Raw genomic sequence first — 16,211 nt, 5'->3', positions numbered from 1 at the left:
GATGTGGTTACATATAAATATGTGAATTTGATTGATCGAGTTGAACAACAGTGCAATAGTCACAAACAGAATGATAATTTAAAGATAATAAAATGCAAGCAAGACATGAACCTTGATGTCGAGAAGTCGACGTTGGCTTTGGCAGCGGAGGCGGTGGCGGTGTTGCAGGTTGGAGTTCAGGGACAGAGGCGGCGGCGGCGGTTGAGTATAAGACTGAAGAGGATGGTTGATCTGGTGCACACTTTAATGAAGAAGAAGAAGCTTTAGAGATTCTTCTTGCTAATATTAAACTTTTAGAAATGGAAGTAGTCATCTGAATAATAAGAAATTTGACATGTACTTTGCTCGATGGAACCTGTGATCGGAAAGATGAATTAGGGCAACAATTGAGAAACGTAAGCATGATTAAACAACTGGTGATAGATTTGACATACCTGTGTAACAAGATAGATCCAAGAAAAGGATTCAACGAGCTGAGAGTCTAGGGTTTATGCCCACTGTTCTACCAAAAAGATTAGCGGCAGGCTGGAAGCCAAAGCCAATAACCGTAAATATCACTCCTATTAAAGAATGAGAGCTTGAAAATTCGAAATATTTGTACCAGTATTGGTACCGAAGAATTCGGTTCGGTACCGGTACATTACTGATATTTTATGCAAAATTAGAGAAATACTAATACCGTATCGAACTGTACCGATATCGAAAACTAAAAACTTTGTATCGATTCGGTACCGACGGTACCAAATCAATACCGGTACCGACAATGCTCCCCTGCTCTTATATCCGGTCTCATACTCAAGCGATGTCTCATTATCAATCTCGTATGCTTCGGGTTTTGAATTTGCCCATTGAGTTCGAATTCGATTGTCATCCCTTGTAAACATGTGTAAATCCACACTTACTTTGTTATCTCATGTCAAATAGATGGCATCTAAAACATTAATCTTTTCTGAGATGAAATGCCCAACTTATAACCTTTCAAAATCTTTCGACATACCTTTTACGGCAATACATGTTAAATACTCTAATTATCCCAGCATCACATGGTTGAATTTTTGAAGTCATGTTTGGCTATAGAAGAAACAACTCAATGCAAAGGCTGGATCACCAGCTTCGAACAAGAAAATTTAAACATATAGCATTTTTAACTCGTTCCATACGAAATTTTAAGAAGTCTAATTTCAAGAATTTTAATCTTTATAAAAAATTTAATAGAGATTCGGGTTTTAGATGTTTTGCAGCCCTTAAATATTCTTTGAATGAGCTGGACAATTATCCACTACCAAAAGAATTTTCCGACCATGCATTTGATCATTTAGCCAACGAACATATTCTTTGAAAAGCAACCCAGTCATCCATGCTCTTTAAACAATAATTATTAATCTATATTGATATCGATATAATAATATCTCGTTAAATTAACAAAACATCCCGATCCCAATGTTATTACTCCGTAATTTATTGAGATTATAGTCTTAGGCCCAAGTAAAGCCCATCCAAATTTTACACCTTCATATCCTAAACCCTCTCTACATTTCTTCACTGCCGCATCGTCTTCTCCATAAACCCTAATAACTCTCATTCAACTTTCTCTTCAACACCTGCGTTTGAATCATTTTAATCGTACCAAATTTCACTTCCAGCCATGTCTATGCTCGAATTAATAACCAAAGCTTCATCTTCTTCAGACCACTCAACCACCAATTCACAATACCCCATTGGCCTCAACCCGGACCCGATTCTACTCAACTTAAAACCCCAAACCCAACAACCCACCGACCCATCAATCGTCCAACGCGTTGAAGGCTGGAAAATATCCCAAACAGATTCAGATATTATCGAATTAAACCAAACGTTCAATAAAACTCTCAAAATCAAACTCAAAAACCCTAATTCGTTCAGTAAGTCCGAATTCATCACGTTATTGAATTCACATCTCGAGAAGAACAACGATAAACTCGGTAATTTAGTCGTATCTGGAATTAGCGACGAAGGTTATACCAAATCACTGTTAGAAACATTAGGGTTTTTGATTGGGGATAATGTTTTAGGGTTAATTTTGGAAGCTTGTTTTAAGTTTGAGATTTGGGAGATAATTGAAACTTTGATTGTTAGTGGGCTGGTTAACGGGTCGGGTTCGGTTTCGGATAATTTGGTTCGGAATTTGGTTGAGAAAAATAGGGCTGATTTGGTGTGTTTGTGTGTGAAGCATGTTTCGAATCTTGAAGCTTCGGACATGCTTTTGGTGTTGAAGTTTTTTCTTTCTCCGAGTAAAGATGCTTATAGTGGTATGAGTGTTGTAAGGAAAGAGTGGGAGACGCAGACGGTTTCGGCTATTGAAACGGTAACGGATAAAAGTATTAAGGTTTTGCTCATGATGGCGCATGATGGGTTTATGACCAACGAATTGTGTTTGCATTATTTGGTTGCGTCGGCGAATGTGGATGATGTTATGTTTTTGGCTTGTGTTGGGAAGTTAAATGGTGTGGAGATTATGAGGTTTGTGAGGTACTTGAAGAAGTGGTTGGTTAAGTATCAGAAGTTTCCTCAAGTCGGTTCGGTTTCTAAAGGTTCGGGTACGCATGGGGTGAAGGTTTTGGAATCAGTTCCTTCGCTTGAACATGTTACCAAGTGTTTCGGGTTGGTGATTGATGAACATTTTACTTCGTTGGTGATGCATCCCGAGTTTCGTGAAGAGGTGGAATCGATCGAGTTGGTTGTGAATTCGTTGGTGGCGGAAGCAAGACTTGGCTACAATTTGGCAAACTTATGTGCAGGTTTGTAAATTTGAGGTTAAAAGTGTGTGATTTGAAATTAACTGATTTGAATGGCATGTTAATTAAGTTGACAATTTGTTGCAGGTTTAAACCCATAGGTTTCTTATGCTCGTGCGACAAGACATGAGAGGGTGTAAACATTAAATGAGGCTGTTTTGCAGATGACAACAGATGGTGTTTTTGGCGCTACAGATTTTTGTTTGTATTAGTGAATTTTTGAGATACTTGCTAGATCTGAGAGTCTGAGAATGTAAAGTGTAGAATACAACACTATTGCATTTTCTTGTTCAAGTTTTAGATTTGTATCATGGATTCTCGAATGGGAAATCTTTATTATTGTTACAAGATTCATATGATTGCACTGTTTATTGGTTTTTGGTTATTGTTTATTGAGGAATAGTTTTGAGATGCCATGAAAGCGGTTCTTTTATTCACAAACTGTGTGCTTGCTTTTGTTTTTGTAGGCGTTTTTGATTTTGACAGTCCTTATCTTTTCTTATTGTTGATCCTATATTGGATCTGCAGCTTTCTTTCATGGATGGAATTTTCTGATGTACTGTGATCTTTATGCTGATGTGCATGATTGGCAAGGCATCTTTAATTTGGATGGTTGTTAACATTGGCATCCATGATAGGTTGATTAAACTTTTTTTGATGAGTTGTGGTCTTCATTATATGTCTTCTTTTTTTGTTGTATATAATAATTGTAAGTTTTATTTAAATAGCATTTGATTTTGTTTTCTGTATTTGTTTACATGTGGTTATTTGCATGTCGTCTCATGCTTGTTCATTCGTTTGTAACTTTGTATATGCTTCCATGAATTCAGGAGTGATTTCAGGCTGAGAACAGAAGGCATCTGCTTCTGGTATGCATGTTTTTTAGACTTTTAGTTCATTATGCTCTTCTTACCATCGGAACCTGCATTGAAACTGGTCTGGCAAGTACCGGCTGGAACATCCAAATCCTGAAATCAGGTAGTGACCGCATACACTGAAACAGTCAAACCTGACCTGACCCGGTTAAAACTTAGTTTCAAACCGGTCGTACCAGTGCCATGCCTACTTGATTTTGACTTTTGTTATTTGAATCGGTTTGGATTCAGGATAATCCGAATAACCCGAAATAAACCATATAAGAGCATTCTCAACCCATTCTCTAAAATTGTTAAACCATATAATTTATGGTAAATATTAAGAAAACCATCAAAATCACCTCTCCAATCCATTCCCTATTATATGGATGAGTTATATGGCAACTAAAGTAAAACCCTAAATATAGGGACTCAATTTTGATCCATACCATATAATATATCACCTATCCTCCAATCATCATTCACTATATAACAAGACAAGAGAAAAAAGTAAAATACGAATAGGGAATAGAATGTGGAAGAATTTTGTAAAATGATAGATAAATTTATGGAATAGTGTTTTTTAGCTAAATTATAGGAAAAAATATATGAAATGGGCTGTGGATGCTCTAACAAACATTCACAGAAACGTATAATTAAATGCAAATTCAAAACCGGAAACGTACACAAACAAAAGTCAATCTTTAAACAAAAGTCTAATTAAATCTACGATGAATCATAGTTCTACGAATAAAGCCAGTCTTAAAATAATTAAAACACATGTTATTTATTTGGATATTCGAAAAATCAGAATACTTTTGAAATCACAATTCGAATCCGAATTAGTTATTCGGATCCAATCCTAATATCCAAATAAGTATTCGGATCAAATTATTCGGGTTTCAGTTGTGGTTCGGTTTTCGGCTGTTGGTCAAGTTACAAACCAGCGTGTTTTGAAATTTATAAATCTTAAAAAGCGGTTTGTTTTATACTTTTACAGACATGAGTTTCCACCATCTTCAACTCCTCTTCCACCAATCAAAAACCCCAACTCATCTTCACCAAATCCACTCTTTAATCCTCAAAACCGCACTCAATCACCACGAATTCATCGTATCCAACTTCATCCTCATCTCTTCCACAATCTCCATTCACCTCGCAAGACAATTCTTCGACAACTCACCAGTAACCCCACCTCTATTCGCCTGGAACACCCTTATTAACCACTACTCCAAGAGCCCAACACCATCTGAGTCACTCAAACTTCTTACCCAGCTTCAACGAACCACTCATCGTAAACCTGATAAATACACGTACCCGTTTGTTCTCAAGTCGTGTGGACGATGCTTGCTGTTTACCGCTGGTGGGTCGGTGCATTCGGCGGTTTTAAAGATGGGTTTTGATTCGGATCGGTATATAAGTAATACCCTTGTAAGGATGTATGCTGCGTTTGGAGATATCGGGTGTGCCGACAAGGTGTTCGATGAAATGACTGAGAGAGATGTGGTTTCTTGGAGCTGTATGATTGCTGCTTATCTTACTTGTATGTTGTTCCTAGATCTCACATTGATTAAATAAGTACTTTTTTTATCAGTGGCAACACTAGTATGATCGACAGTCTATAGTTGATTAATTAGTAGTTATTATAGGGCTGAATTCCGTTAAGCTTTTATAGGACAAGCGAGCGGTTCACGAACACCCAACTGAATGGAATATCTTGTTAGTGTTTGTTCATTATGGAAATGAACTTGTTCGTGAATGGTTCACGAGCACAAACAAACGCACAGTCGAACACAAACAATGTTTTATTTGATTCGGCTGACCGGGAATGGTCAGTGTCAACGGTTCGGTCTGGCTACCAAGTATGTATTGGTGTTTTTTCTAACATTAATATTCATATGTTAATACACATATAAATTAATCACACAATACTCATATTTTTTCGTTTTATACTTATAAATTTGCTTAAATCTATATGATAAGGTTAGAAAAGTTGATAAAAAATATTAAAGAACCTTTAATGAACAAGCATTAACGAACACAAACGGACGTAAACAAGCACTTTATCGAACTTTCACGAGCAGAATTGAACGAACATGGCCTCTATTCGTGTTCGTTCATTTACTTAATCGAACGAAATTCCTTGTCATGTTCGTTCATTTATTAAACAAATGAAATTTCCGCCGAACGTTTGGTTCGTTTACAGTTTGACTTATTAACAAACCAAATTATGCAGCAAGTATCCATTGGATGCATTATCGGCGTATCAAGACATGAAGGTAGCAAATGTAAAGCCGAATTCTGTAACTTTGGTTAGCCTGTTGTCTGTTTGTTCTCATTTGGTCAACATCAAAATGGGCGAGTCAATCCATTCATACATTGTCACAAACGATATCGACTTGGATGTGTCACTAGCCACAGCACTCATCGAGATGTATTCAGCATGTGGCTACATTGAGAATGCATTAATAATCTTTAACTCCATGAATGACAGAAATCTGCAGTCTTGGACTATAATGATTACCGGGCTTGCAGAAAACGGGCACGGTGAAGAAGCAATCTCATTGTTTAACCAAATGGAAGATGTTGGATTCACACCCGACACCATTTCATTTTCTGGGATTCTTTCTGCTTGTAGTCACTTGGGTCTTGTTGAAACGGGTCAACAAAGGTATTTTGACCAAATGGTGAATCTTTACAACATTCAACCGACAATGGAACATTATGGATGCGTGGTAGATATGCTTGGGCGAGCTGGGATGATTGAAGAAGCATATCATGTTTTGAAAACCATGCCAACGGAACCTAATTCTGTTATTTTAAGGAGCTTTATTAGTGCATATAAGAATCATGGAAGTAGGGTTAGTTTTGATGACAATTTGGTGAAGCTTTTGTTAAAGATTGAGCCGGATCTTGGGTCAAACTATGTGATATCTGCTAATGTGTCTTTTGATTCTGGTTTTTGGAGCGAGGTTGATGACATAAGAGGTGCCATGAAAGGTAAAGGATTGAAGAAAGTTTCGGGGTGCAGTTGGCTACAAGATAACCGTAGTTGATGAAGTAGATTAGGCATGTATATGAACCGAATGTTTAGTGAACCATCTTTCGGGAAGTTTGTTTATTTAACTTAATGAACAAACCTGAACACGTGTGCAGATAGCTCATTTTTGCTCACTTAACATATTTCTTGAATTTATTTTTTAGTTACTAGTAATACTAATTGACCTTCATTTGCATATTCATTTGTTTTTGAAGCTTGTATATAACTATAACTGGGATATTATTGTTTACTTTTAAAATGATGGATATTGTTAAATCATGTGATCATGATGGTATATAGACTATGAATATTGTTGTCTACTTTTATCGGTGTTCGTTAATCATCGTTAGTGATTTTGTTCAGAATATTAACAAACAAACATAAAAACGAACAAGAAAATCCATCTCTTTTAGTGTACTTCATTCGGGTTAAAGTTAACCAAAACACTAACAAGCCCCCAATCATGTTTGTTTACATGCCTATGTTTGATCACAAAAATCTTTCAACTTTATGCAATGTGTTACACTTCTCTATTTGTAGCAAGTATATGAGGACTGAGACCTAACATAAATACATACTGTAGGAAGTGAACTGTAGAATGTGAATCAAAACCATTAAATACAGATACGTTTAAGTTGGTATACCATATCCCTCAAAAAGTGTTCGGTATTATAACAAAATAATAAAATGAATCATATCATACAAATACAGTGTTTGTAAACAAACATATGTACCACCACTAGCAATCACCGACAAAGCTGACTGCAAAGACCTCGAATCTTAGACTGGTTTGGGTTGTCCAACGTATAGGTCCCGTTTCTACCACTACCAGAGCACGTTAACGTATACTGATTACCCGTTTGCTCAGACTGTCATGTCACATCATTATTCATCAGTACCAAATCCAAATTAAATTTAATAAAAGTTAAATGTAAAACAAATGTGTTTGAGCTTTAATAACTCACCATGCAGGATACAGGATCCGTGTTGCAACTCCACCGTGAAGTAGGTACACAACTCATGTAATGACACCAAGAACAATGATCATTCAAGTTGACTCCACGCAGAAGCGAAACAAGCCCAACAATCATCCTGTATGAAACAGGTCAAATATGTAAAGTAAGAATTAATTACAGACAATCCGTGTGGTTTGACCATGTTACAACTTCAGTCCACAAGTTTTTAAAAATTTCGACTTTAGACCAACTGTTTGCACGAACGTACTGTTGGTCCCTAGAATGGATGGGCTTTAAATGGGTGTGAAATAAGTCAATGACCAAAATACCCTTAATAATTTGGTCATTTCACACTCACTGAACGGAACAAGTGAACGCCCAACCATTCGAGGGACATACAATGTTACGTTCATGCAAACAGTTACTCAGTTAGTCTAAAGTTGTAATATTTAATAACTTGTGTACTGAAGTTGCAATATGGCCAAACCACATGGGCCATCCGTGTGACTAATTCCTAAAATATTTAACCACTTTCTTACCCGACCACCAAAACGATAAGTGAAACGAGCCAAAGGACACGTTGATACGTCTTGTATTTAGGTTTAGCTCCAACTGTAGCATAAGCAGGCGCGTATCTTTGGCTAACCCATCCGAATTGGGGACGCATCAAAAACACGAACCCGAGGAGAAAACCAGAAGCGAACCCACCAAGATGAGCAAAATTATCGACATGTGGCAGAATCCCAACAGCCAGATTAATAGCAATAATGATCACCAGAGTCAATAATGCTGACACCTGAACATAAAAGTAACAAACTTTTAGACAAATTATCTTAAAAATGCAGTTGTTGAGAAATGCGAGTATTTGATCAAATACCTTATTAGCATATATACTCCAATTAGTTATAAGTTCAGAAAGCATTGCACCCAACAACCCAAAAACCGCACCCGAAGCACCGACTGATATATTGGACTGAAGGAAAAGTGCAGACATTAAACTGCCACCAAACCCTGAGATCACGTAAAGCAACCCAATGCGTACTGCAAATATACAAGAAAATTAATAAATTCGGTTAACGTTTATCTTTAATAAGAAGGTTACTTTAACAATGATTTCTATATTAATTATTAAGTAATGAGATATATATATTGATGATGAATAAGCTTTAACATCATAGCTAATGCACTTACTGAACCCGAACTCTTGCTCAAGTCGAATGCCAATAACTAAAAGACTCAACATGTTTGCCAATAAATGGAACAGTCCACCGTGCAACCAAATGCACGTAATCAAACGCCAAACCTGGTGATCATCCATCACTTTACTCACATCCAAAGCCCCCATTTTTTCTAGCCTAAAAACAAAGATATAAATATCAATTTACAGATGTCCAGTATATGAACAACCTTTAAAAGCCCCTGCTATACAAAGATATATACCATATAAACTTATTTAGACTATATGTTTTGTTTAGATGGTTGTTTACTTGTTTATGATAAATTGCTATAAGAATTCATGACAAAACCGTAGAAGTCAACGCAGCCATAAAAGTACACACTCAGAGCAAATTGATGGTAAGAAAACAGAAGCATATGAAGTTATGAACAGATCACCAGATAAATTTTAACATGAGGCCACGAGCTACTCGAGATCGAATCGATAAAAAGATCGAAATGATCTGAGCCTTGTCGAGTCCAATCCGAACCCTAGCCTCAAATAAAGTGTGTTTAGTTACTGAGCCTGAACGCAAACCTTGTATGGGATGATCGTTTAGGCTCGTCAAGCCTTAACGAGGCTCATGTATTATTAGGTTTAATCTTTTGGGCTTCCATGTATTAACTTCACAAGCTCAAGCCGAGCTTAAACTTATATAAGTTTTTTTTGCTCAAAATGTATAAAAAATTAAAAATATCTATAAATTATTAAATAAATAATAAACGAACCAAGCTCGAGATGCACAAGTCAACACGAGCCTAGTCAAACTCGGGCTTACACTCCTAATCTATTGCCTATACAATCTACCAATTAACCAATTGTGATATTCCAAACATAGATCAAGAGATTTACGTCGAAGAAGTCGGTCCCAGAAGCGGATTCTCTTTAAACGGCTGAAACGACAATCTCTTCAAGAAGGTAGCGATGCAAGAAACCGAGTTTTTAGGACAATCATTGACATACATAGTAATTATAAACAACGCAGTATCTGCTACCACAAAACTTGGGATCAACCATGGGAACCACTTCTTAAAATGCTTAACCTCTCGCAATGGAGATGGTGTTTGACTTTGATTCACTGCAGGCGATGATTCGACTGCAACCGGATGGATGATGTTTCCGCCTCCAAACCCGCGTCTAGAGTTGACTTTGATACGGATATCCGGCTGCCGGGATTCATCCATTTTTGCCGGAGATAATAATAATGGAAGAATATTGTGATCAAGTTTGTTTAATATAAAGAAACAAGCCAGAATTACAAATTTTGTCCTTTAAAATAAGACGAATTACGGTTCGTGTCCTTTTCTAAGTTTCCTTGCAGGCGGTGTACTTTAAACTTTTTTTTCCTACAAGTTTTGTCCTTTACGCTAACTGGGTTAGAAAAACTCAGTTAAATACCCTCACGTGAGACGCATGTGAGGGCATTTTTGTCATTTCGTATGTACCTGCAAACTTCATCATCCACCACACCAAAATCAAATCAAAACCCAGATTCAATCTCCATCCAATCATCAAACCCATCTCTCAATTCCCCCAAATCCCCAATTTCTAGGGTTTTTCAAATCTAAATCCTCAAATCTCCAATTCATCCTCCAATTCGATCCAATTCCTCAAATTCAATTAGCCTCGTCAGCCTCCTGTTGATTCTTGGCAGCCGTAAGTTTGCCACCAAGTTTGTTAAGATAATCTTCAGTCTGAGATAAAAACGAGGATAAAACCTCGTATCTCTCGGCAGCCTCACTGGGAACATTATTTTGTTGCTCTAGAAGAATCTCTCTATACCTCTCAACATCATTATTCTTCAAAGCTTCCATTCTTTTACTTAGATCATCATCTTCATTCCAGAATTCCCTCAACATCTTCTCATGATACTTAGCAACACCCTTGTTACGTGAAGTCCGTGCATCACGAATAGCCCAGTGAGATTCTAGAAGCTTCTTACGCCACTGAAAAAGAGATTTCAACTAGTTCTTTCTAATGGTTCTTTGAGCAGCTTGTACTTGTCTGTTAAGATCCAGTCGTTGGCGTTCACATAACCGAATAAATTTCCTATACGGTCTATCTGGCATAGCCATTATATGTTGTTGTTGTTGATCAACTTCTTCTCTCACACGTGTTTGTTCAGGCACCACCATTTCACGGCCATCGCCACCACCGCCGGAAACACCTCCTCTCTGATGAGGCTAATTGAATTAGAGGAATTGGATCGAATTGGAGGATGAATTGGAGATTTGAGGATTTAGATTTGAAAAACCTTAGAAATTGGGGATTTGGGGGAATTGAGAGATGGGTTTGATGATTGGATGGAGATTGAATCTGGGTTTTGATTTGATTTTGGTGTGGTGAATGATGAAGTTTGCAGGTACATACAAAATGACAAAAATGCCCTCACATGCGTCTCACGTGAGGGTATTTAACTGAGTTTTTCTAACCCAGTTAGCGTAAAGGACAAAACTTGTAGGAAAAAAAAGTTTAAAGTACACCGCCTGCAAGGAAACTTAAAAAAGGACACGAACCGTAATTCGTCTTATTTTAAAGGAAAAAATTTGTAATTCTGTCAAGAAACAAAGAGCTGTTATTTTTAAATGTGTAAACAGAGGTGAATTTGTATTAAACACCCTCATGTTTGGGTTATGTTATTTATTATTATTTTTTTAATAAATTACAAGCTTTGTCGTTTATGTTGCTTTATTATATCATTGCCCTTTTGTCTGACGGTCGTTTAAGTCATTCGTTAAGTCAGATCACATGCATGTCACATGAGGGTACGATAGTCCTTTTTTACTAACCCTTTATTTTGTGTGGAATAAAGAGGTAGTAAAAGAACTATTTAGTGCTCACGAGACATGCATATGGTTTGACTTAATGGATTGGTTGGATGATTGTTTGACAATAAGAGCAAGAATGTTATAAATTAATGGGAAAAAGACAACTAATGTAATTATACTTTTTAAAGGGTGTGTTTTATAGTTTTCATATAAGATAGAGGACACAACTTGTAATTTACTCTTTTTCTTTAATTACAAGTAAGAATGTAACATGGTGCACATGGCCTTAAAGTTTACTTTAAAAAATAAATAAGTGTTGCTAATATATGTAGAGATTTTTGAATGCTTATAAAGGATAACTATAAAACTGAACCTTATGGGAAAACTATAAACATTTGGGATAGTTATTTACATGTGAGATTAGTTATAACGCTTTTATTGGGTTTGGTATGAGCATGACATTAATGATACACATTTGATTACCAGAATTCAATTTCATACATGTTTATCCGTATTAAGACCGAATATATTAATATATTGTATAATCTTAATAAAAAATTGTGTATTGAAGATGTTGGAAAATTGAATTTATTAAAAACTTAGAATTACCATAGTTGTAGTTGTGTATTTGATATCTTAATCTGGTTTTTATGTGAGTTTAAGATTAGATTTCGAGTAATAAGAATTCAAGCAAGTACATATAACCACATAGGATCATTAAAGGTATTCCTACGAACTTAACGGGTAATAAGTAATGATTAGTCTCAATAATTGTCCTAAAAATGAAACGTGTACATAGAGTTGAGTCAAATAAACCGGGCCACCAAATTCACATAGCTTTTTGTTTTGTCAATCACGGGGCAGGTGGAAGGAGGTGTATACAGACAACCAACCACTCCTACTTTTTTATAAAATCAAATTATTGTTTTGGACTTTTGCCATTTGAATAACCTCTCATTCAACACTTTATATGACATATGCCATGATAAAATAATATGATTAGCAATTAATTATAGAAGATATTCATCCACAATATCTTACACGATCTTAATTATTCTAACCATGGTAAAATGATAATATCATAAGCATTTGGGCTTCCTCACCTAAGCTTGGTGGGGACCATTGATTCAGTTCTCATGTTTTATTAGTTATGACTGTTAAACTCAAACGTTAAGCGTCATAAACATAAAAATAATTCTAAAAGTTAATCATCTTAATATAAAATAAGTTTAGACTATGTTTAGTGGTTTAGTAAAAAAGAGAAAAGCGTCATATCACGATAATCAAGTCACGGTCATGTATGCACGAGGGCTCTCACTAACTTTTCATTCAAAAACGCATAATGGTTAACAAAAAACAAAATTATTATTTTATTTTTTTAATATAAAGTATTGAAAGGGTGAATTTATTTGGTTAATTAGAAAGTGAATGACCCTTTCTTTGCGACTTTGCATCGTTAACAACATACAACCCCAAGGAGCTCATGCTCCCTTAACGCCCCCTCACATTTGGGTTGTAATGGTTTGGTTGTGAAATGGTGGGTGAGGTGGCAGGGTGTCACCTTGCGGTATTTGGTCTTAAAAATGTTGTTATGAATGGTTAGAACAACACAACTGACTGTTCAGGAACTAAATTAATAAGATGACTGGTTCCTGATACAAATGATTGAACTAACTCCAGTTTTTATAGAAAGGGGGTGGAGGTGTTTCGCACACAATTTCGAGTAATCATGCATCTTTTTATTGACTACTAGGTTAGAACCCGTGTATTACACGGGATGGTAGATAATAAAGAAAAACAACAAAATAATAATAATAACATTAATAATATGATCTAAATTCTAAATATTTGTAAGTAACTATCATTATCCAAAAAAAGCACAAAAAAATCAAAGACAGAATTACAAATTTTGTCCTTTAAAATAAGAAGAATTACGGTTCGTGTCCTTTTCTAAGTTTCCTTGCAGGCGGTGTACTTTAAACTTTTTTTTCCTACAAGTTTTGTCCTTTACGCTAACTGGGTTAGAAAAAGTCAGTTAAATGCCCTCACATGAGACGCATGTGAGGGCATTTTTGTCTTTTCGTCTACCTGCAACTTCTTCTTCCTCTTTCTTCTTCATTTTTTAAAACAGATGCCACCAACCACCACTACCTTTTCTATCACCACCACCGCCTTCTCTGGGCATCATCAGAAGCAGCAGCACCTTCTCTGGTCAACTTGGGATGCAACAAGATAAAAAAATGGTGATAAAAGAGTTCATCTTCTTCATTCTAGTTGAACCCTAATGTCAATTTTAAAATTCGAGTACAAAAGTAACAGAGGATAATCAAGATCATAGGGCTTTGAATCGGTAAATGGAAATGAGCAAATCAACAATAAACTTACTTCTGAATGGTGCTGGACTCGATTGCTGATGTGCTTGGTTAGAAGGCTTGTGGCAGCGAACAATTTGTGGGGCGTCGGTATTTACGAGGTCAAACACGGTTTCTGATTTTTCCTTACTTCCGCTTGATTAATTGTAGCAATAATAATACGTTTGAAGGTTCAAATCAGTTTCAGATAGTTCGATTTCAGGTTTTGAGTCAAGAGGTGTAGTTGGTTGATTGATATCAGGTCTTGAACCAGATTAAACGGAGACCTGTCGGATCTATTTCGGCGGAGAATCCTCAGATCTGAGCAGTTATTATTATTGTAAGGAGCCTGACCTAATCTCATTCCTCTCCACCGCTTTCAGATCAACCTCTCCACCGCTTTCAAATCAACGTTGCCGTTAACGAAGGTCACTGGAGACGAGACAGCGCAACAAGAGATGGTGAATTTGACGGAGAGTATTCGAGATGGAAGGAATTGTGTGACCGGCGGCGGGAGATTGCTGTAGAGATGTTTGAATTAGACACATGACGGCAGTTGTTCAGGTGATGGTGGCGGCGGTAGGTGGTGGGTAGTGGTGGCAGTCGGCAACAGGTGGTGGTGGGGTTTTGGATGTTGAAAGAAGAAGGTTGGTGGTGATGGTGGATGCACATGAGAGGAGAGATAGGGGGAAGAAGAAAAGAGGAAGAAGAAGTTGCAGGTAGACGAAAAGACAAAAATGCCCTCACATGCGTCTCACGTGAGGGCATTTAACTGACTTTTTCTAGCCCAGTTAGCGTAAAGGACAAAACTTGTAGGAAAAAAAAGTTTAAAGTACACCGCCTGCAAGGAAACTTAGAAAAGGACACGAACCGTAATTCGTCTTATTTTAAAGGACAAAATTTGTAATTCTGTCAAAATCAAATATAATTCATAAATCTTTAACTTCATCTCATAAATGAAATTACATATTACATTACATAGAATTATGAAAACTAAAAAGTTACGACATTTATTCATAAACATCAAAGTTATAGTTTTTTTTCTAACAACTTACTTTAATACTTAACATGCTCCATCAATGAAAAATACTTATTTCTATTGTCGTCATATGCAGGTGGTATTGCCTGTCAATAACAAAAAAAGAATAAAATCTATAACAAATTTATCTTTCTTTTCAGATTATAAATGTAGAGAAAGTAATAAAAAGTCAAAAATCTAAATAAGACACTCTAATTTTGTAATTTTCATCTCGAAATGAGCTACCTCGTAATGATTTATAATATCTCCACCTTAAATCATAAACCTGAGGATGATACCTGTTTTGGTTTGACAAAAAATGAAAATTGAGAAACCTTTAAGAAAAAAAAGTAAAATAATAATAATAATAATCTAAAAAAATCTGAAAGAAATAAAAAATATAAGCACTATAATATAAGATTATCACTTGTATACAATATTATTTGCAAAGTGAAAAAATAAAATAAAAAAGAAAATTCAGATTCTCGATTGCATTGGAGAAAATAAAAAAGGGAATATCAAGTTGTCACTCTCAAGTCTCAAGTACTAATTTATAGAGCTATGAGTAAAAATGATCCGATAATTGGCTAGATTAATATAATTTATAAAATAAGTAGCAAGATTCCATTTTTAAATGTTCAGTCAACACAGAAATTAAGCCTAAACAAATTGACGTATTTTATTAAAGTGACTTGTTTTGAACCGAACTCATTTTAATCGGTACTTATTTTTCTAATTAAGAAATTATATTGAACCGAACCAAATAGATGTTTTTTTAAAACGACCCATTTTGACATGAACCAAAATTAATGAAATAAAAAATTAGAAAATGTCATGAGTTAAAAACTGATCCGATATTTGGCTAAATTTATATTTATAAAATTAGTAGCAAGATTCCATTTTTAAATGGTCAGTCAACACAAAAGTTAAGCCTAAACAAATAGATGTATTATATTAAAATGACTTGTTTTGAATCGAACTCATTTTAACTTGAACACGTTTTTCTAAGAAACCATATTGACCCGAACCAAATATATGTTTTTTTAAAGCGACCCATTTTGACATGAACCAAAATTAATGAAATAAAAAATTAGAAAAACTATTTTTTTAACATTTTCTTAAGAAACAAATAATAATGTATGATTCAGATCATTAGATTTTGAAAATAAATAAAATTAATGAAATAAAAAATTAGAAAATGTCATGTGGAACTTTGAAGACATTTGGTTAAATA

At 35.6% G+C, this 16,211-nt stretch overlaps 3 protein-coding genes across 3 annotated transcripts; 2 read left to right on the top strand and 1 right to left on the bottom strand.

The window, feature by feature from the left end:
* The first annotated feature begins 1,551 nt into the window (after positions 1 to 1,551).
* On the top strand, positions 1,552 to 3,266 carry LOC143574261 (uncharacterized). The gene is made up of 2 exons (XM_077058922.1): positions 1,552 to 2,777; positions 2,862 to 3,266. The coding sequence occupies exons 1-2, from the start codon at positions 1,646 to 1,648 to the stop codon at positions 2,873 to 2,875; spliced, it is 1,146 nt and encodes a 381-aa protein (XP_076915037.1). The 5' UTR covers positions 1,552 to 1,645; the 3' UTR covers positions 2,876 to 3,266.
* Positions 3,267 to 4,617: 1,351 nt separating this feature from the next.
* Positions 4,618 to 6,858, top strand: LOC143574275 (pentatricopeptide repeat-containing protein At2g01510, mitochondrial-like). The gene is made up of 2 exons (XM_077058933.1): positions 4,618 to 5,175; positions 5,865 to 6,858. Exons 1-2 carry the CDS (start codon positions 4,631 to 4,633, stop codon positions 6,682 to 6,684), a joined length of 1,365 nt encoding a protein of 454 aa, XP_076915048.1. The 5' UTR covers positions 4,618 to 4,630; the 3' UTR covers positions 6,685 to 6,858.
* A 486-nt stretch (positions 6,859 to 7,344) lies between these two features.
* Positions 7,345 to 10,034, bottom strand: LOC143574260 (RHOMBOID-like protein 1). The gene is made up of 6 exons (XM_077058921.1): positions 9,693 to 10,034; positions 8,816 to 8,979; positions 8,502 to 8,665; positions 8,164 to 8,420; positions 7,634 to 7,760; positions 7,345 to 7,537 (listed from the first exon to the last, which is right to left on the bottom strand). The coding sequence occupies exons 1-6, from the start codon at positions 10,022 to 10,024 to the stop codon at positions 7,415 to 7,417; spliced, it is 1,167 nt and encodes a 388-aa protein (XP_076915036.1). The 5' UTR covers positions 10,025 to 10,034; the 3' UTR covers positions 7,345 to 7,414.
* Positions 10,035 to 16,211: the final 6,177 nt, after the last annotated feature.

Source organism: Bidens hawaiensis, unplaced genomic scaffold (genome assembly GCF_021521415.1).
Source record: "Bidens hawaiensis isolate Kalapana, Puna unplaced genomic scaffold, B.hawaiensis_p1.1 tig00026875_1, whole genome shotgun sequence".
Classification (NCBI taxonomy): Eukaryota; Viridiplantae; Streptophyta; class Magnoliopsida; order Asterales; family Asteraceae; genus Bidens; species Bidens hawaiensis.
The sequence above is the reverse complement of the archived record's forward strand: the minus strand, read 5'-3'. Positions and strand labels throughout refer to the sequence as shown.

What these genes read in the sequence shown, in the direction of transcription:
- LOC143574261 (XM_077058922.1), top strand. Translation starts at nt 1,646, where the DNA reads ATGTCTATGCTCGAATTAATAACCAAAGCTTCATCTTCTTCAGACCAC.
- LOC143574275 (XM_077058933.1), top strand. Translation starts at nt 4,631, where the DNA reads ATGAGTTTCCACCATCTTCAACTCCTCTTCCACCAATCAAAAACCCCA. An exon ending in GCTGCTTATCTTACTTGTAT is followed by an intron (nt 5,176 to 5,864) that starts GTTGTTCCTAGA and finishes CAAATTATGCAG; the next exon opens with CAAGTATCCATTGGATGCAT.
- LOC143574260 (XM_077058921.1), bottom strand. Translation starts at nt 10,024, where the DNA reads ATGGATGAATCCCGGCAGCCGGATATCCGTATCAAAGTCAACTCTAGA. An exon ending in CTGGGACCGACTTCTTCGAC is followed by an intron (nt 8,980 to 9,692) that starts GTAAATCTCTTG and finishes CTTTGTTTTTAG; the next exon opens with GCTAGAAAAAATGGGGGCTT. An exon ending in CGGATCCTGTATCCTGCATG is followed by an intron (nt 7,538 to 7,633) that starts GTGAGTTATTAA and finishes GTGACATGACAG; the next exon opens with TCTGAGCAAACGGGTAATCA.